This window comes from Sus scrofa, chromosome 7 (genome assembly GCF_054392235.1).
Source record: "Sus scrofa isolate SSC_HxYL_T2T_F1_AM1 chromosome 7, Sscrofa_HxYL_maternal_Yorkshire_Landrace_v2.0, whole genome shotgun sequence".
Classification (NCBI taxonomy): Eukaryota; Metazoa; Chordata; class Mammalia; order Artiodactyla; family Suidae; genus Sus; species Sus scrofa.
The window spans coordinates 27438834-27459650 of NC_139389.1; the positions used below are offsets into that span (position 1 = coordinate 27438834).

The 20817-nt window shown below is 50.4% G+C and overlaps 1 protein-coding gene across 35 annotated transcripts; it reads right to left on the minus strand.

The window, feature by feature from the left end:
- Nucleotides 1-2523: 2523 nt before the first annotated feature.
- On the minus strand, nucleotides 2524-20676 carry MDC1 (mediator of DNA damage checkpoint 1). 35 transcript variants are annotated; one of them, XM_084965890.1, is made up of 17 exons: nucleotides 20647-20676; nucleotides 18964-19166; nucleotides 16974-17169; nucleotides 16401-16539; nucleotides 15040-15420; nucleotides 14894-14960; nucleotides 12485-13941; nucleotides 11342-11407; nucleotides 11084-11176; nucleotides 9649-10434; nucleotides 9500-9540; nucleotides 6660-9014; nucleotides 6464-6583; nucleotides 6150-6332; nucleotides 5602-5727; nucleotides 5395-5505; nucleotides 2524-3292 (listed from the first exon to the last, which is right to left on the minus strand). In XM_084965890.1, the coding sequence occupies exons 3-17, from the start codon at nucleotides 16986-16988 to the stop codon at nucleotides 3125-3127; spliced, it is 6108 nt and encodes a 2035-aa protein (XP_084822016.1). In that variant the 5' UTR covers nucleotides 16989-17169; nucleotides 18964-19166; nucleotides 20647-20676; the 3' UTR covers nucleotides 2524-3124.
- Between the last annotated feature and the right edge of the window lie 141 nt (nucleotides 20677-20817).

The window sequence follows — 20817 nt, forward strand, 5'->3', positions numbered from 1 at the left end:
ATACCCTGTTTTCCCTTCTGATTCACTCTCTCCATCCTGCTGCCTCAGGAAGTTGTCCTGAATTGACTACATCAATGAAAATCAAAGCATTTGAGGGAAACCTCTCTGTGTAACTGTTCCCTCCTCTCCAATTTTTTGGGTTTAAAGGTGGTCACAACAGAGCTGTGGATACTGGGGTATTTCATTATTCTTTGTGATTTCTCTTTAATTTTCACTTCATTAAATAAACTCTCCAAATTATCCTAATTTGTGCCATCGTTTCCTGTTACGATCCTGAAACTTTTATACACAATGTACAAGCCGTAGGATTCATGGGAAGCATTAGAAAAGATCTTTATTCTCTAGAAATTTAAATGCGAGCAGTCCCATTAGACAGCAGGTGCTGTAAGGCACCCAGTGGACCTCAAGGACAGTTTTGCACAGTACAAGGCTTTGAGCAAATACAAGGGGACTAATATTTGTTTGGGTCCTACAGCGTGGCACACCCACAATGGCTGTACTTAATAAATATTGTGAGATTAGGAACTGGGACTTCCCTGGTGGCACAGCAGGTTAAGGATCTGGCGTGGCTGCTGTGGCTCCGGTTGCCCCAGAACTTCCAAGTGCCATGGGCGTGATGGAGGAGCCAGCACAGTGTTTGACAAAGCTCACGCTATTTCTACTACAATGAAAATTTCCGAACTTAAATATAACTTACCTGCAGTAAAGTGCACAAAACTAATCAGCATTTTTAAAAAAACTGAAATACACATACACCATGATATAACCATTTTATTTTATTTATTTATTTATTTATTTTTTATTTTATTTTTTTGTCTTTTTGCTATTTCTTTGGGCCGCTCCCACGGCATATGGAGGTTCCCCGGCTAGGGGTCGAATCGGAGCTGTAGCCACTGGCCTACGCCAGAGCCACAGCAACGTGGGATCCGAGCCGCGTCTGCAACCTACACCACAGCTCACGGCAACGCCGGATCGTTAACCCACTGAGCAAGGGCAGGGACCGAACCCGCAACCTCATGGTTCCTAGTCGGATTCGTTAACCACTGCGCCACGACGGGAACTCCGATATAACCATTTTAAAGATAACAGTCCAGGAGTTCCTGTTGTGGCACAGTGGAAATGAATCAGACTAGGAACCATGAAGTTGCGGATTCAATCCCTGGCCTTGCTCAGTGGGTTAAGGATCCGGCGACGCCATGAGCTGTGGTGTAGGTTGCAGATGAGGCTCGGATCCAGCATTGCTTTAGGTTGTGGTGTAGGCCGGCGGCTACAGCTCCTATTAGACTCCTGGCCTGGGAACCTCCATATGCTGAAGGTGTGGCCCTAAAAGGACAAAAGACAAAAAATAATGATAACAGTCTAGAGGAGTTCCCATTGTGGCTCAGCAGTTAGTGAACCCGACTAACATCCATGAGGACATGAGTTCAATCCCTGGCTGTGCTCAGTGAGTTAGGGACCCGGCGTTGCTGTGAACTGCGTGTGTAGGTCGCAGATGAGGCTTGGATCCAGCATTGTTTTGGCTTGTGGGGTAGGCCTGCAGCTACAGCTCCAATTTAACCCCTAGCCTGGGGACCTCCATATGCCACTGGTGAGGTCCTAAAAGACAAAAAGGCAATAAATAAATAAATAGATAATAGTCCAGAGTCATTTAGAACATTCATAATGCATGAAATCACCACCTCTACCTACTTCCAAAACATTTTCTCTCCACCACAAAACAAAATTCCATACCAATTAGGCAGTCTCTCCTCATTTTCTTTCCCCTGTAGCCCCTGGCAACCACCACTCTACTCTCTGTCGCTATGGATTACATATTCTGTGTATTTCTTATTAAATGGAATAATATAATGTGAACTTTTGCATCTGGCTTCTTTAACTTTGCAAAATGCTTTTGAGGTTCATCCTCAAAACACTGTAGCACAATCCTCATCCCCCTTTACAGCTGAATAATATTCCACCATATGAATGTGCTTCAATTTTATCCCTTTATCTGTTAATGAACATTTGCGTACTTTTCGTCTTTCGCCTCTTGTAAGGTGTTGATATGAACATCCTCATTTGTTTGAACATCTGTTTTAATTCTTTTGGGTATATACCTATGAATAGAAATACTGGCCATATGGTAATTTTATGTTCAACTTTTTGAGAAACTGTCAAACTGCTTACCACAGCAGATGGATCATTTTACATTCCCATCAGCAGTGTATATTGGCTTCCAATTTCCCCACATCCTTGTAATAAAGCAGCTTGTAAAATTTACAAAATAGGAGTTACCATTGCAGCGCAGTGGAAACAAATCTGACTAGGAATCATGAGGCTGTGGGTTCGATCCCTGCCCTCACTCAGTGGGATAAGGATTGCCGAGCCGTCACAGACATGGCTCGGAGCTGATGTTGCTGTGGCTGTGTTGTAGGCCAGCAGATATAATTCCGATTTGACCCCTAGCCTGGGAACCTCCATATGCCATATATGCGGTCCTGCAAAGAAAAAATAAAATTTACAAAATAAAACTGCACTACACCATAAGGCACAGAGTGAATATTTATTTATCACAGAGGTTAAGCCTAAGCTCTAACTTTATAAATACTGGAAACGCAGGCAAAAAAAAAAAAAAAAAAAAAAAAAAAAAGCAGAGATTTACTCAACTTCAAAGTTAAAGACGGAGCAAGGAAAAAGGAAAATAATTTAGTAGCGTTCCATAACCCCACACTCCAGTCTACTCATTTCAAGCATCCCTTCAAGTTCCCGACGCTAACACTGTTTCCACTACCTCTTGCAGAATAAGAATTCCAGAAAGAAAAAGAAATAAATGGCTTCCAGACAGGAGGCAGGACACTGCATGCCATAGAGCAAAAAGGACATCAGTCCAGCTAAATATGAGCAGCTACTTAAAGATATCTGAGCGTGGGATTGGCCATTAAGGAAAATCTATGGCTCCCAATCTCCTTATCTTTCCTCCATAAACCTTTTCGGCCCCACCCATGTTCCAAGACAAATCAGCTCAGGACACCCCAATCCTTTCTAAAGCCCTAAGTTCATTCTTCCAAATACGTTCTAACACCTTATTTATTGGTCTGGGGCGGTGGCGGGGGCGGGGGGGGGGGGTGGTCCTGGGGTGGGGTTTTCAGGCAGATGCCATTTCCAAAGTGGAGAGGACAAAGGCCTCTGGCTTGGCCTCCTGCTTCAGGACTCCTGTCAGCAGGAACTCAGGTGAGAGGACAGGCAGCCCAAGCCGAAATGGAACGGAGCATCGAGGGAAGTCCTGGGAGCACGTGATCACAACTCTCTGAGGCTGGAGAAAGACAGAGCAAAGACAGGGCTGAGAAAGGATCCTAGAAAGAGGTTCAGGACCCACTAATCAGTCTTGGCAGCACTAAAATAGTACCTCCTAATGAGAAGCCACATGACACACACTGTCTATGAGGAACTCTTGCCCCCAAAGTTGAATGAATTTGTTCAAGCTTTTATATTTATTATTTTAATTTTTATTTGTGTGTGTGTGTGTGTGTGTGTCTTTTTAGGCTACACCCAGGGCATATAGAGGTTCCCAGGCAAGGGGTCGAATCAGAGCTGCAGCCACTAGCCTCACCACAGCCACAGTAACTTGGGATCCAAGCCATGTCTGCAACCTACGCCACAATTCATGGCAACAGCGGATCCTTAACCCACTGAGCAAGGCCAGGGATCGAACCTGTGTCCTCATGGATACTAGTCAGATTTGTTTCCGCTGTGCTACAACAGGAAATCCTGTTCAAGCTTTTAAAGTTGACTATAATTTACAGGAAATATAGAAGATAAGAGAACAAGACAAGTGATAAAACAAGAGAGCAAAGAGAAAAATCCAGACTGTGGAACATTCTAAAGGACAGCTGACCTAGTTTCTGCAGCAAGTCAATAGCAGAAAAAAGGCTGGGTGTGTTGGAGGGGATGCTCTAGAGGAAAAGGGAATTAAGAGATAACAACACTTGTGGCAATATGGGGACCCTGCTTGAGTCCTGATTTGAAATCTAAAAAGAGGAATTCCCGTCATGGCACGGCAGAAACGAATCTGACTGAGAACCACGAGGTTGCAGGTTCAATCCCTGGCCTCGCTCAGTGGGTTAAGGATCCGGTGTTGCCATGAGCCGTGTGTAGGTCGCAGACAGACCTTGGATCTGGTACATTGCTGTGGCTGTGGTGTAGGCTGGCAGCTGTAGCTCCAATTAGACCCCTAGCCTGGGAACCTCCATATGCCATGGGTATAGCCCTAAAAAAAACAACAACAAAAAAAGAAAGAAATCTAAAGATATTTTCAGACAATTGAAGAAATTTGATGAATGGAGTATGACAAAGTGACCAGGAAACAACTGCTAATTTTGTTAATGGCATTGTGATTATGTAAGAAAATGTACACAAAAGATTTCCCTTGTGGCGCAGCAGGATAAGGATCCGGCGTTGCCACTATAGCAGCTTGGGTCACTGCTAAGGCACAGGTTCAATCCCTGGCCCACGAACTTCCATGTGCCATGAGGCATGGCCAAAAATAAATAAATAAAACAAAAAAAGAAAGAAAAAGAAGTTTCCTTTTCTGTTACTGTTTATTACAGGATATTGCATATAGTTCCCTGTGCCAGACAATAGGACCCCACTGCCTATCCATTCCACATATAATTGTTTGCATGTGCCAGTCCCAAACTCTCAACCCAACCCTCCCTTGTCCCCTTTGGCAACCAAAAGTCCATTCTCTGTCTCTGGGTCTGTCTCTGTTGCATAGATACGTTCATTTGTGTCATAAGATTCCACAAGAAAATGTATATATTTCTTAGAGGAGGAAATAATGTGACATTTGCAGTTTCCTTTAAGACATTTCGGCAAAGAAAAGGAAAGGAGGGAGATCCCTTCGTGGCTCAGCAGTTAATGATGCCGACTAAGATCCATGAGGATGCAGGTTCAATTCCTGGCCTTGCTCAGCAGGTTAGGATCTGGCGCTGCTGTGAGCTGTGGTGTAGGTCGCAGACACAACTCGGATCATGTATTGCTGTGGCTGTGGTGTAGGCCAGCAGCCGTATCTTCAATTTGACTTCTAGCCTGGGAACTTCCATATGCCACAGGTGCAGCCCTAAAAAACAAAAACAAAAAACAGAAAAAAATAGAGCAAATATAGAAAAAGTGAAATTAACCTGTTGAATCTGAGTGGTACTGCCTTAGCCCTCTCCCTTTGTGTATATTTGAAAAAATTGTAAATACAAAGTCAAAGTAAGTCCATTTGGTAACAGTGGACCTCTTCCCTCTTCTCTATCCCTTTCTGTACACAGGTCCTTCTCCGCCTCACTCCTCTGTGTCCCCATCTGTACCTCCATCTTACCCCCAAGCTGTCCCGGTTCCATTCACCAGATCCTGATGGCGCCGCCCTACCTTATAGGAGCGGGGCATGCTGGGTAGGACGGTGCCCCCACAGCAGCTGATGATCTCTCCCATCTGAGGGGGCGGTGGCTGGACTCCTGGGGTCACGTGAATCTCATAGCCCTAAGAGGAAGAGAATGGCGGAGACACTGGATGATGCACTGAGAGACTGGGGACCCAGGAAAAGGCTGAAGCACAGGGCAGCAGAGAGCCTCTCACCTCTAGCAGCTTTCTCTCCCGAGCCCGGCTCAGGGCCTCCCGGAGGCTGAAGCCAAAGTTCTTCTCCTGCTCAGGATCAGTCACCACATACTCATCTGGAGGCAAGAAGCAACCTGCCTTGCGGGACTAAGGACAGTAACAGTCAGCATCAGAGCTCAGCCCAGCCCCTCACCCAACTCTTCTGTCAGCTTCTACAGGGAGCTCATGGAAATTTTTTTTCCTTTTGTTTTTAGAGCCACACCCTTAGCAATGTGGAAGTTCCCAGGCTAGCGGTCAAACTGGAGCTGCAGCTGCCGGCCTACGCCGTAGCCACTGGAACCGGGGAATTGAGCCGAATCTGCAACCTACTCCACAGCTCACTGCAAGGCTGGATCCTTAACCCACTGAGCGAGGCCAGGGATCGAACCTGCGTCCTCATGGATACTAGTGAGATTCATTTCCTCTGAGCCACGTTGGGAACTCCGGCCCCACCGCTTTCTAGAGTCCACGTGAGCAGCCTCCTCCGGTCACTGTCTCCATGGGTCTGTCACTATCTCCTGGCCTCTCACCTGATGCAGCCAGTCCAGGGAGAGGATGGGGATGCCCCGCCCCAGGGCACACAGGAACTTGACTGTCCGGCGGATCCGATCGGTCACCAAGTGGGACGCCTCGGCCACTGAGCTGGCCAGACTGCCCCCCAGGGCCAGCACCGCCCGCTCTCCACGAGCATCCACCACACCCGTGAAGAGCACCTGGGAAGGGGGTTAGCCTGAGCTGGTCACGGCAACCAGTGCCACTGGCACCCATCTCCCCAATCCCCCAGGATCTCCCCATCCTCCCACATCTCCATCTCCCAAGAAGCCTCGGGGCCCTTCTCTCCTACTCTGGGGGCCGTGGACTCTTGTGCAGGTTTGGTCCGGCGCAGGCTGCGGCTCGGTACTCCCCGGGGCTCCTCCTCGGTCTGGTCTCTCTTTCTCTTGCCTGGTTCTGGAATCACTGCATCCTGGGATTGAGAGAACTTGCTGGGAGTTTGAGTCCCCAAGCCCTTTCCCAGCTTTGTGGCCCGGCCCTCTCCTCACCTCTTCTCTCCCAGGCCTTGCTGTAGGATTTTCTTCTTCCTCGAGGATCACTGTCTTCGGGGGCACTTCCCCTCTTTGGAGCCGTTTTGGAAGTGGGGGTGAATCTGCAGGAGCCAAAGGCCTCTTGCGCTTTTGGGTGGCCTTCGGCTGGGGCTCTAGGGTGAAGCCAGGTCTACCTGCTGCCTCCACCTTTGGGATCTGGGGAGCATGAGCCGGTGCCTCAGGAAGCTGAGGGAGGGTAGGCTCAGGAGTGGTGCTAAGGGACTGGGTCCTTGAGGACCGGGAATTAGGTTCAGAGGGAGCAGAGCAGGGGTCAGGACCAACGTGAGCTGTGAGAGACTCCCGCTTCCTAGTGGCCCGAGGCCTCCTGCTGCAACTGGCTCGAGGGATGGGCTCAGGGGGAACAGGCTGTTCTGTGGGGACAGGACACTGGAGTTCAGGGGGGGTAGGACCTGGCACAGCACCTACTCTAGAAGATCTGAGTATCCTGTTCTGACCACCCTCAGCTATGACCTTGGGGGTGACAGGCTGGCCTATGGGGGAGGGAGGTTCAAGGTCAGGGGCTGTGGGTTCAACTGCTTGGGATGTCTTGGCAGAAGACCTGTGTGTCCTGCCCTGGGTGGCCCCAGATGTGGGTCTGGGGGTGACAGGCTGACCAGTGGAGGTGGGAGGCTGGAGTTCAGGGGTCTTGGCAGAAGACCTATGTGCCCTGCCCCGAGATGTGGGTTTGGGGGTGATGGGCTGGTCTGTGGAGGCAGAAGGCTGGGGCTCAGCGGCTGTAGGGACAACTGGTTCAGGGGTCTTGACAGAGGACTTACGTGCCCTGCCCCGAGTTGCACGAGATGTGGGTTTGGGGGTGACAGGCTGGTCTGTGGGGGTGGAGGGCTGGGGCTTAGGGTCTGTGGGGACATGTGGTTCAGGGGTCTTGACAGAGGACCTATGTGCCTGGCCTCGAGTGGCCCAAGACGTGGGTTTGGGGGTGATGGGCTGGTCTGTGGGGGTGGAGGGCTGGGGCTCAGGGTCTGTAGGGACAACTGGTTCGGGGGTCTTGACAGTGGACCTACGTGTCCTGCCCCGAGTGGCTGCAGATGTGAGCTCAGGGGTGATGGGCTGGTCTGTGGGGGTGGAGGGCTGGGGCTCAGGGTCTGTAGGGACAACTGGTTCGGGGGTCTTGATAGAGGACCTATGTGTCCTGCCCCGAGTGGCCTGAGATGTGGGTCTGGGGGTGACAGGCTGACCAGTGGAGGTGGGAGGCTGGAGTTCAGGGGTCTTGGCAGAAGACCTATGTGCCCTGCCCCGAGATGTGGGTTTGGGGGTGATGGGCTGGTCTGTGGAGGCAGAAGGCAGGGGCTCAGAGGCTGCGGGGGTCTTGACAGAGGACCTGTGTGCCCTGCCCCGAGTGGCACGAGATGTGGGTTTGGGGGTGACAGGCTGATCTGTGGGGGTGGAAGGCTGTGGGTGCTCAGGGGCTGTGGGGACATTTTGTTCAGGGGACTTGACAGAGGCCCTAGGTGTCCGGCCCCGAGTGGCCCGAGATAAGGGCTCAGGGGCAACAGGCTGGTCTGTGGGGGTGGAAGGTCGGAGCTCAGGGGCTGTGGGGATGTTTGGTTCAGGGGTCTTGACGGAGGACCTATGTGTCCTGCCCCGAGGAGCCCGAAGTGTGGGCTTGGGGACCACAGGCTGGTCTGTGGGGGTGGAAGGCTGGGGCTCAGGGGCTGCAGGGACAACTGGTTCAGAAGTCTTGACAGAGGCCCTAGGTGTCCGGCCCCGAGTGGCCCGAGATAAGGGCTCAGGGGCAACAGGCTGGTCTGTGGGGGTGGAAGGCTGGAGCTCAGGGGCTGTGGGGATATTTGGTTCAGGGGTCTTGACGGAGGACCTATGTGTCCTGCCCCAAGGAGCCCGAAGTGTGGGCTTGGGGACCACAGGCTGGTCTGCGGAGGTGGAGGACTGCAGCTCAAGGGCTGTGGGGACAACTGACATGGGGGTCACTTCAAAGGACCTATGTGTCCCGCCACGAGCGGCCCGAGATGTGGGCTCAGGGCTGCCGGCCTGGTCTGTGGGGGAGGTAGGGTGGGCCTCGAGGGGTATAGGAGAAAGTGGAGGGGACCCCTGGGGCCTGACTTTGGGTTCTGGGTTGGGAGGGTCCAGCTCTGAGGAAAAGGGAGGCTCTGGGGACTCCTGACTCTGAGGTGGCCTGGTCCTGGGAGTGGACTGTTCTAAAGGAGGGGGAGGGGGGGACAGGCGGGATTGAGGTGCAGGATGCTTTGGGCTCTGAGAGGGGAGAGGGTTCTGGAGTGGGGCTGACGCTTCAGGCGGTTCAGGAGGCAGACAAGCCTCCGGGGATTCCTGATCACCCTGGGGAGAAACAGAAGCCAGTGAGGGCGGAAGAGGCGGAGAGAAGACAGACAGGACTTGGCTATGGTTCTGGATACTTGTTCGTGGTGAGCATATGCTCAGGACATTTCTCTTTCTATCTGTGACCCTCCTCCATCACTGGGAACCTCCTCCTTCCCAAAGACCTCGCCCCATAATGCCAGCATGGTGTTCTCCTATACACTGGATGGTCATAACGAGAATGGCTGGGAGAAAGAGGGCAAGGACAGGGAAAACAGAACTTTTTTTTTGAGTCAGGTGGAGGGAGTTAGCACTTGGGAAACAGATATGGAAAATAATAGGTGTCAAGGGAAGTGGAGAGAAGCCAACTGAGAAGCAGTGACTGTGTTAGCAAAGTGAGACTATGGAGAAAGGAGCAGAGGAAAGCGTGGTCAGGGAACAGGGCAGCGAAGGGGATTAGAGATGACATGCGGGCTGGGGAGGGAGGGAGAGAAAGCAGCTCTCACCCCAGACTTCTCAGCAGGTGGCATCTTGCAATTCAAGTCACCTGGACAGAAGGTAAAGACAAGCGGCTGAGGTCTAAGCAGTCAGTCACTTAAGGGCTGACCACCATGCAGGCTGGGGACCAGCTCAGGTGCCCTCTGCTTTCACTTACCTCTCTGCTGTCTCCTGGGGCTCACTGGGGCTTCCCCTCCTCCACCTGCCTGGCTCCGGGGAGCTGCTGCGGCTGAAGCAAGTCCCTGAAGGTACCCCACCCCCGCTCCAGGCTCTGGTGTCAGATTGGAGGCCTGGCCTTTCTGGTCCTGGCTGGTCCCCTCTGCCTCCGCTCTCAGTGGGCCTCTGTCCTGTACGGCTTCGGGCACCTTTACTTCTGGCCCACCTGCCTCACTCTCTCTCTCTGCTACAGGTTTCTCTGCTTCCCTCTCCAGCATGTCTCTTGCAAGAGTCTGCTTTTCTATCTCATTCTCTTGCATTTCCTTGGGTGTCTCAATTTCTACCTGCAAACTCTCCAGGCCCCCGTCAGTGCTTGTACTTTTCACTGTTCTGTCAGACTCTTGTCTCTGAGTAACTCCAGCTAACACCTGTTTTTCTTCCCTGTCCTGTGTCCCCCTGGGTAACCCCTCCTCTCCCATCCCTCCCCTCTCTCCTTCTGATGGCGGCTCCTTGGTTGCCCTCTCCAGGGGCCCTCTCTCAGGGGTCGGCCCCTCTGCTGTTTCTCTCGGGGTACCCGTGGCTTTCTCCACAGTCTGCCGCCCTCCACCCTGACTCCCCAGTGGCTCTGGGCTCTCTGGGTGTTGCTCTGGCAGTGCTGCCCTAGGTGGAGAGGGGCAAAGGCCACGGGCCTCCAGGTGGGTGTCAACGGGCTGGATCTCAGAGGCCTCAGACTCTCTTGGACAGAATGGCTGTGTAGCTAAGAGCTCCCATGGCTCATCCAGGGTACCTGGAGGCAGAGTCAGAGAGAGAGAGAGAGAAAGAGGGAGAGAGAAGGAGAGAGAGGGATGTCGGTTGAAAAGGTAACACCTTGAGAAAAGATTAAGATCAATTCATGCATAGTAAATTTAAATGAGTTATTAAAGAAAAACTGGGAATAAGGAAGACAGTCATAACATTTAATGTTTGTCTCAAAAAGACAGACCATATTTTCATACAAAAGCTCTCTCAGGAGCCTCTTAAAAAATGATGCTAGACTGGTCATTCTTTTTTTTTTTTTTTTTGTCTTTTTGCCTTTTCTAGGGCTGCTCCCACGGCATATGGAGATTCCCAGGCTAGGGGTCTAATCAGAGCTATAGCCACCGGCTTACGGATCCGAGCTGCGTCTGCGACCTATACCACAGCTCACGGCAACGCCGGATCCTCAACCCACCGAACAAGGCCAGGGATCGAACCCGCAACCCCATGGTTCCTAGTCGGCTTCATTAACCACTGCGCCACGACGGGAACTCCTAGACTGGTCATTCTTAATATGGCATTTTCTTTTCTGATAAGATGGAGGAACATCAGCCAATTGGCAAAGACTATAAAAGAAATGTGTAGAGGGGAAAATGAAGATGCCAAGTTAGGGGCACAGAAGAGGGGAGAGTTTCTTATACCTGAGGCCTGGAAGCTGCAACAGGAAGGGCCAGGCTCCTGGGGCAGAGTAGACGGGAAGGCCTGGGTGGGCTCATCCTCCATGCTGGGGACTGCTGCACAGGAAGGCATGGCCTGAGCACGGCTCCTCTGCAGAACTCTGGGGTCCCATTCCCAATCTCCTGCCCCGCCTGGGCCAGCTTTCACACCCTTCAAGGACCACCAGTCTAATCTCCCAGCTCCTGCTTACACCAGTATCCATGTGACACAGATGCCCTTACCTTCCGGGCTCTGATTCTCTCCCTCCACAAAGCACTGGGTGGCTTGCAGGTCCAGATCTTCAGAATCTGGTGGGGGAGGAATACAGGATAGATAACTGGAAGGAGCTCCCTGGGGGCTCAGTGGCTTAAGGACCTGGTGTTGTCACTAGTGTAGGCTCAGGTCTCTGCTGTGGGGAGGGTTCGACCCCTGGCCGGGGAACCTCCGCATGCCACGGGTGTGGCCAGAAAAGAAAAATTATAACCTTAACTCCTTATTTTTTTCTGTTATTTTCTCCTCAGCCCCAAACCCATGCAATAGATTGAATCTCTGTGTCTCCCCCTCAAATTCTTACACTGAAACCTAATTTCCAATGTGAGAGTATCAGGAGGTGGGGCCTCTGGGAGGTAATTAGGTCATGGGGGTGGAGCCCGAGAAAATGGGATTAGTGCCCTTACAAAATATACCCCAGGAGTTCCCGTGTGGCTCAGTGGGTTAGGTATCTGGCATTGTCACTGTAGCAGCTTGGGTTGCTGCTGTGGCTCAGGTTTGATCCCTGGCCCATGGACTTCAGCATGCCAAGGGTACCACCAAAAAAAAAAAAAAAAAAAAAAAAAAGAAGAAGAAAAAGAAAACAGAGACCCCAGAGAGCTCCCTTGGACCCTTTTGTCATGTGAGAAGACAGCTGCCTGGGAGCAACAAAGCAGGGCCCCATGAGACACAATGAGTTGATCCCAGACTTCTCAGTGAACTGTGAGAAATACACTATTGGGGAGTTCCCATCGTGGCTCAGTGGTTAACGAATCTGACTAGGAACAATGAGGTTGCAGGTTTGATCGCTGGCCTTGCTCAGCGGGTTAAGGATCTGGTGTTGCCGTGAGCTGTTGTGTAGGTCGCATACGCAGCTCGGATCCTGCATTGCTGTGGCTGTGGTGTAGGCTGGCAGATGTAGCTCCAATTCAACCCCTAGCCTGGGAACCTCCATATGCCGCAGAAGTGGTCCAAGAAATGGCAAAAAAAAATAAAAAATTAAAAAAAAATCAAAGAAATACACTGTTGTCTATAAGCCACCTGGTCCAGAGTATTTTGTTATAGCAGCTCAACGGATGAAGGTGCCCTCTAAGCACTTTTTAGGGGTCAAGGGAGGAAGGGAAGCCAGTACTGACCGTCACGGTTGTCTCCAGAGTCTATGGTCCTGTCCACGTTTAGTTCTCTCTCCCTCTCTGTGAGGGCCTGGGTTCCCTCTCTCTGTGTCTGGGTGGCTTCCCCTGGAGCGCCTGTGTCCACCGCCACATCTGCTAGGTGCTCTCTTGAGACAAGGGGAAGGTCCTGCCCCACCTGTGCCCTGGCTGACACACTCTGGGCCCCGGCCCCAAGAGCTCGGTCCTGTTCAAGAATGGCTACAGCCCACTCCGTCCCAGCATCCCCTTCTGCCAGAAGCTGGCTCTTTCTGACGTCTGCCCCTGCTGAGGCTGCTAAGGACGTGTTCTTTTCCACATCTGGTTCATGGCCCCCAGCTGGAGGAGGGCGGGCTTCCGCTGGATGCACCACAGGCAGCTTTGCTGGGTCGCCTTCTGCCTCCACATCTGTTTGAGGTGTCCATGCCACAGGCACCTGATGCTTCTCTGAAAGTGTAACAGCTGGCCTTGGTGGGGCTTTCTCCTCCACTTGGGTGATGGCGTCCACAGTGGCAGAGGCTTGGCTTCTCCCTGGGTCGACTCCAGGTGAGCGCTCCTCTTCCTCCACCTTCACGTCACTGCCCCTGAGAGGAGGCTGGCTCTTTTCTGGATGGGCCTTGTCTGCAGGACCCTTGGGGAGACTTCCTCTCTTTTCTAGGGGGAGCCCCTCTTCTTCCATGTCTGTGTCACTGTCTCTCCCAGCAGAGGCCTGGCTTTGATCCAGAAGGGCCACAGGTTGGGCCCTGTGGTCTCCTGCACCTGCATCTCTGTTCCATGGAACAGCCTGGCTCTCTCTCAGATGTGCCAGAGTGAGCGCCGCTGAGACTTCTTCCTCGTCATCCATGTTGCTGTCGATCATCATGGAGGCTCGGCTGCTGTCCAGAGGGACCGTCCGGGGGGCCTCTCCCTCCTCTATATCTGTATCACTACCAGCCGGGCTCTCCTGTGCATGTGCCACGCCAGGTGCCTGGGGGCTCTCTGTCCCAACTTCATGGAAGATCTGCCTCTTCTTCACGGGAACTACTGCTGGGGTGGCGGGGATCCCCTCTTCTTCCGCATCAGTATCACTGTCTATGAAGCCACAAGGCTGGGCCCTTTCTGAATGGGCTCCAGCTGGCCTCCGTGGAAGCCCACTCCCCTCATCCACATCTGTGTCACTGTCCTCCCCAGCAGGCTGGCTCCTCTCCAGAATCGCCCCAACTGGAACCACCCCATTGCTGGCAGCCCTCTTAACTCTTGCGTCCTTGTGCTTCTCCTTCACTGGACACTGGTCCTTTATGAGCTGGATTTCGGTTGTGACAGGTTTAGGCTGTTCTGTCTCTGCAGCTGAGGGAGCCTCTCCTGCTCCTGGATGCTGACTTTCTTCCTCATCCGTGTCACTGTTCAAGTTGAAGGCAAAAGGTGGTCCAGGGCCATCTGGGGCGGGGGAAGGCCCCTCTTCATCACTGTGAAGGGAGGAGAAGAGAGAGAGTCTACAGAATCTATTTGTCCAGAAGGGAAACCCCACTCAACTGGGAGCTCCTCGAGAGCAGACATGAGGTAGTATTTGCTTTTCGTTTCTTTTTCTTTTTTTTCAGGTCATACCTGTAGCATATGGAAGTTCCTGGACTAAGGGTTGAATTGGAGCTGGAGCTGCCAGCCTATATTATAGCCACAGCAATGCTGGATCCTTAACCCATTGAGAGAGGCCATGGATTGAACCCACATCCTCATGGACACTGTGTCAGGTTCTTAACCTGCTGAGCCACAATGGGAATTCCAGTATTTGCTTTTCTATCTCCAGCCATTCGTTTTCCACTTGGTACATCAGAGGTGATCAATAAAAATTCAGTTGAGTGAGAAGTTCCTTCTATGGCTCAGCAGGTTAAGAATCCAACTAGTATTCATGAGGATGTGGTTTTGATCCCCGCCCTTGATCAGTAGGTTAAGGATCCAGGGTTTCTGTGAGCTGTGGTATAGGTTGCAGACGTGGCTTGGATCCAGCATTGCTCCATATGCCACAGGTGCAACCCTAAAAAGAAACAAATAAAACTAAGTTGAATGAAAGAATATGAGGAGTTTCCCAGCCCTGACCTCCATGAGCTCTCTTGGATCCTCCAGCCCTTGGTTCCACCGTTTTTTTTTAAAGGGTTGCAGGTGCAACATGTGGAAATTCCTAGCCTAGGAGTTGAATCAGAGCTGCAGCTGCTGACTACGCCACAGCCACGTGGATTCAAGCTGCATCTGCCACCTACACCACATCTCATGGCAACGCCAGATCCTTAACTCACTGAGTGAGGCCAGGGATTGAACCAGCATCCTCATGGATCCTAGTTGGGTTCGTTTCCACTGAGCCACAGTGGGAACTCCTGTTCCTCCTCCTTTTGAGGACTCAGTTGTCTGGCCTCTGGCACTCACCTCTCTGGAATCACTGTTGTCAAAGAAGTCTTTGGTCCTTTCACCACACACCTTTCAGAAAGAGAATCTGTCAGGAGTAAAAAGGTTGATGATTTTACAGCCACCGTCCCCATCTCCTCACCTGCCCTCCCAATACTCGGACTTACCTACTTCCTCCTCTGAGTCCTCAGCCAACAGAAGCCTGTGCGGTTGAGTTCCTCCCTGTCCCCTGGGTGTCTCCTCTACAGTTAGAGGGCCCCGAGAGACCAAGGGCGGGGGGACATCCAAGCGATGGTACTGGCAGGGCAAGTCAGCAAAGAGAATCAACTCCCGGTTCCTCAAACGATGACTCACCCCAGGGCCCAGGACCTTGGGAGGCCTCAGGATCTGAGTGCCATTGAGGCTCCCACAGTCGCGGAGGACAGGCGCCTTGTTCCAGGCCAAGATTTCAATCACTGCATGTTGTTTGGAGATGGATGAAAAAGGCAGGGCCACAGAGCACTCGGGCATTCGGCCCACCACGTTCTTCCCAAGGTAGAGTGGGAAATCTAAGAATCAGAGAGGTAGAGAGGTTCCAAGGCCAGAGCCCTGACCTGCTATTAGGAAAACGTTCCTGTTAAGTCCCCCACTGCTCACTCAAGGCCCCCAAGTACATTAGGAAAACAAAAGATACCTAAGATAATTAGGTAATAAGGAATACATGCAATGCCTTATTTGTACTCAACACCTCATCCATCTATACTGATTTTTTTTTTTTTTTCCTTTTTCTTTAATGGCCGCATCTGGGGTATATGGAAGTTCCCGGGCCAGGGACTGAATTCCAGCCGCAGCTGCAACCTATGCCACTGGTGTGGCAATGCTGGATCCTTTAACCTAATGTGCCATGGCCAGTGATCAAACCCGCCTCTCTGCAGTGACGCCAAACCACGACAGTCAGGATCTTTTTTTTTTTTTTTTTTAAGGATCGCACCCACGGCATATGGAGGTTCCCAAGCTAGGGGTCAAATCGGAACTACAGCTGCCGGCCACAGCCATGCAGAACCCAAGCGGTGTCTGGACCTACACCACAGCTCACAGCAACATCGGAACCCTAATCCACTGAGCAAGGGCAGGGATCGAACCCGCAACCTCATGGTTCCTAGTCGGATTCGTTAACCACTGCACCACAATGGGAACTCCTCCTGGCTTATTTTTTATTGTGGTAAAATATACATAAAATTTGCCATTTAGCCATTTTTAAGTGTACAGTTTAGTGACATTAAGTATATTCACACTGTTGTGCAAAACCTCGTCACTATCCATTTCAAGACTCACCGGGTTTTCACTTAAACCCCTTTATCTTCTCCCACCAAAGTAAAATCACCCCCATGGAGTCCAGGGCACTTGCCGAGAGCAATCAATTCAATCAATCCTTCCTTCTCCATTCCCAGTAAAACATTTTTTCAGATCTTGACACACATAGAAGCTTGCAACCCTCCACCTCCCTCCCCACAGAAGAGGCCACTATCAGTACTTTAGCACCGAATACCTTTTTCTGGTCCATAGGAACTACTGAAGATACGCAGTTGCCCTACGGGCTGCAAGTTACACCCCAAAGGTTCACTGGGTCCCTCTTCAACCTCCTCTTCTTCAGCCTCCCAGTTAATAACCTGGGTGTCCTCCATGATCTGAGGAAAAAACACATTATTATCACCTCTGTCAATCAATGGTTCACACATGCAGCCTCAGAGAGAAGATTGCTAACTGGGATAAACCTGGAAGTTATGGATGCTGATGCTTCCCTTCCTGCCAAGCATTCTGCTGTTATCCTTCTGAATCAGGTATCTTTGACCATGACACAGAATAAGAAATAAATATTATAGGGCACCAAGTACACAAATATATACATAAACACTTGCTTATTTACAAAGGTTTTGAGAAACAATGCTAAGCCTTAAGAAATACAACATACTGATAATTTTCCCTCTATTTTTTTTCTCTTATTTTTTTTAAATGCTGATTTGCAATCCACTAAATTGACTTCATTATCCACTGCTGGGCTGCAACCTAGTTTGAAATACACCACTTTGGGGTTCTTTTTTTGGCTCAGCGGGTTACAAACCTGACTAGTATCCATGAGGATGTGGGTTCAATCCCTGGCCTCGCTCAGTGGGTTAAGGATCTGGTGTTTCCACAAGCTTGGTGTAGGTTGCACACGAGGCTCGGATCTGGCGTTGCTGTGGCTGTGGCGTAGGCCAGCAGCTGCAGCTCCAAATCAGCCCCTAGGCGGGAAACTTCCATATGCTGCAGGTGTGGCCCTAAAAAAGAAAAACGTCATTTTAAAGGGAACTAACTTTTGCCAATCATCAAGTATGTATCAGGCTTGGTAGCCATGAGGCAGGTGTTTAGGAAACTAAGGCTAAAAATAATTAAATCATTTGCTCAGGATAACATAGCAGGTAAGTGAAAAGGGTAGGAATGAAGTGCTTCTGGCTGCAAAGCCCATGCTTTTTATACGTTACTAGATGGTCTTGTTGTGATCTGACTAAACTGCAAAGAATCATAATACCCTTTAGATACAGAAGCTTGCTAGATGTCAAGCATTGTTCTACTTTATACTGACTTTTTTAATCATCACAAGAACCCTGTAAATATTATTTTCTATTTCTCAGATGAGAAACTGTAATACAAATGGATTAAGGAATTTGTGCAAGATTATCTAGATAATGTCTCACCTCTGTTTAATATTCTTTGATGGCTTCCCATGCCCACAGGATAAAATAAAATCTAAACTCCTTATCGAGACCCTCCTCCATTAGAACCTCATATCCTGAAATGCATGCCCCACCCCCACCTTGCCCAAACCTATGGTTCAGCTACATGGACCTTTGCTCCAATCAATGGCTGAACACATTGTCCCTATTGTCCCTCACATCTGCAGGCTTTAGCCAGCACCTTTGTTAGCCTTGCTCCTAGTTTTCTGGTCCAACTCCTATCCATCCTACCATTCAGTTCAAAAGTCACTTCCTCAGCAAAGCCCTGCTTGGAGTCTTCTCAGCTTTCTGGTGTTCCCCATGTAAACGGTTTCACGGTGGTCTGTGGACTTGTACTTATCCTAATAGTTCCTACCATAGTGTAACCATTACTTTCCATTTCTGCCTAACACCACCCCCTCTTCAAGAACTGTGTCTTTTCCCTAAGGGTCCATCATATTCATTCAGCAGTAGTTACTGCACACCTGGTGCCGCTAGAAGTATTTGGGATTCAATAATGAAACAAATGTAAAATTAATCCTGCCCTCCTGATGAAAGAACACATGAAATAAAAACTCAGAATTGTGTGGATGGAATTCAATTAGAAAGATGTTACGCTTAAAAGGAAACCGTTGACAGGGAAAGCAGGACCCTTCCAGGCTAATAGTGTTAACTTCGTTCTTATGAGTGGCGAACCCAGCTGGCGTCCATGACCCTCGGATCCAAACCAATGGGCCACCATCTTTGATCGCCATCCCAAGGTCCCCTCCTAGCCCAACGTCTCCCTGTCTCACCATACCTAAATTCAGGGAGGGGCGTCAAGTAAGAATAAGTATTATAATCCGAGGAGTAAATTTCCAAGTAGCCTCCGCCCAGTCGTACACAAGGCACGCCCCTCCCGCCCTCCGGGAGAACCAAGATGGCACCCGAGGAGCCGTGGGCAAGGCCCCCCAGAACTCACCTAGTTTGAGTCCCCGCGCGCGCCACCAGTAACGGCCGCGACCCGGGTGGCGCGAGGGCCCGGGCGGAGAGGGGGCCGATTCGCCGATTGGCTCCTGCCGCTGTCTTTCACATTCTGCAGCACGCCGACAGACGCGGCAGCCAACGCGGAGGGACACCCAAGGCCCCGCCCCGTCCCCGCCCCCTTATAGCTCAAGGGGCGGCTTCTCCAGAGAGACTGAGATCGGTTGGGCGACGCGGTAATCCGAGGCCGCCAAAGGCGCACAGAATAGCGCACCTCGATTGGGCAGCTCTAAGGAACGACCCACTACCGCTTCACCACCCACCGCCCACTTCCCGCGCTGATCTCCAAATCGCGACCACAGAGTCTGGCTGCCAGCGGCGGATAGAGGGGCTTACCATAGTCGTCATCCCGTACATCTAGTGCGGCCAGAGCGACCTTCCTCGGTCCTCCCAGATATGGTGTCCGCTGACTCATGAGAAATGAAAATGGGTTGCGGGTTGAAGTCGTGGCTGAAGGCTGCAGCTTGGCGAATAGACCGTAGGCGTGGCGCTTGAGGACTCATTGCAATGGAAGTTCCTTTCCTTTTGATTTAGCTCGTCTAGAAGTTATATAATTTCCTCCCGTGAGAATACATTTCTGATGGACATTTTGAGGTCATTTTCCTAAAGTAAAGATCCCTAGTTTTGTTAACCATCTTAAAGGCTGACCGAGGTCTTTGAAGGGTCGAAGGATGATAAAGTCATTTATTTCATTAAATTTCGTACTAAGAAAAGAATTGTAAATGTGACATGAATAACTTAGGAAGACCTTTTGCATTCATTATCTCGCTTCATTCTGACTACAACAGTCAAACAGGCTTTTGGTTTTCAGAAAGAACTGGAGCTGTGCAAAGTTAAATAACTTGTTTAGGTTCCCACAGCTAATATTTAAAAGGTGGAGACAAATTGAAACAAGTTTTCCAATTGTAAATTCTTAACTTTCTCGCTGCCCTAAAACATAAACATTCTATTTTAAGTGAGTGGAGGGGGTCTTACACAACTTGATGTTCTTTTATTTAGAAGATGCCTGAGAAATTTGTGTTGAATCCAATGTGAATTAACAGTGATGATCTTGATATCACAAGTCCTTTATTACAGTGCTTACTGCACTCTATTGTTTATACACTTTTCACCAAATTGCAAGATCCTGGAAGACAAGGAGCTAATTTTTAATCATTTTTGTATCCCTAGTTCCTGATTTGGTGGACACTTAGTATCTATCAAGTGAAGAATTGAAGAATACCACTGAGAAGAATACCACTCAGACTTGAGCACATCCAGTTTTTTTCCCCATGACCCCCGCCCCCCCGCTCCTTTTATTTCAATTCTGAAGATCCTGGAAGGTTTCAAATGATCAGCCTCCCAGTCAGTGAAATCAATGAAGTGAAAAAAACAGCGACTTCGAAGTGTCTAGGGAGGTAGGCTGGAAGACAATGAAATTCTATCAAGGATCTCACCCCACAGTTTTCGGCTTCACAAGAAGGCAAAGGGTTAAACGCTGCTCGAAGGCCCAGATCTCTCTCACCCCCCACCATGGACGGAGAGTTCTGGCATATCCGTTTCTCTAAACCAACTTATTCTTGAACACATCCTCTACACAATTACTCCTCTATCCCGCAAGGCCCTTGATACAATTTTGTTTCTCTTTCAATATCATCATTAAAAAACTCCCAAGGAAATAGCAAGAGGACAATCCCTTCCTTCTTCCTGAAGTATCTGGAGAAGGAGCGGCTTAGTGGAGTTCATGCTTTAGGTCACCGAAGGACCAGCTGTTAGATAGTAGTGCAGGGTGCCGCATTTCTCCCCAGTTTTCGCTGAGCTAAGCAGTCCAGTGTTCCCAAGAGCTACTGCAGCGTGGAGCTTTCAGGGCGTGCCCCTCCACCTCCCAATGTCTGGCACCCCAGGGTTCCCAATTCCTGTATCCCCGAAAACTACTCTCTTTTTGTTCCAAAAAAGTCAGGCATAGCGGGAAAAAACCCTTGCGCAAGGTTACTTTTCACAAAAACCAAACCAAACCAAACCCCCAAACCCAGTACCCACCCATTCGTCCTTTCATATTGCAGCGTGGACAACAATAGAGGACTACAACTCCCAGGGAGGACTGCGCTCGTCCACCTGAGCAGGGACCAATGGACGTCTGATACATGACAGGCACGAACTAATCAGGACCAGACTCTAAGAGGCTTTGTCTCCTCACGGTGGCGCGGGGCG

What these genes read in the sequence shown, in the direction of transcription:
- MDC1 (XM_021097919.2), bottom strand. Translation starts at nt 18,984, where the DNA reads ATGTACGGGATGACGACTATG. An exon ending in CCCCAGGAGACAGCAGAGAG is followed by an intron (nt 9,541 to 9,648) that starts GTAAGTGAAAGC and finishes CCTTCTGTCCAG; the next exon opens with GTGACTTGAATTGCAAGATG. An exon ending in GCATGCCCCGCTCCTATAAG is followed by an intron (nt 3,293 to 5,394) that starts GTAGGGCGGCGC and finishes GTCTTTCTCCAG; the next exon opens with CCTCAGAGAGTTGTGATCAC.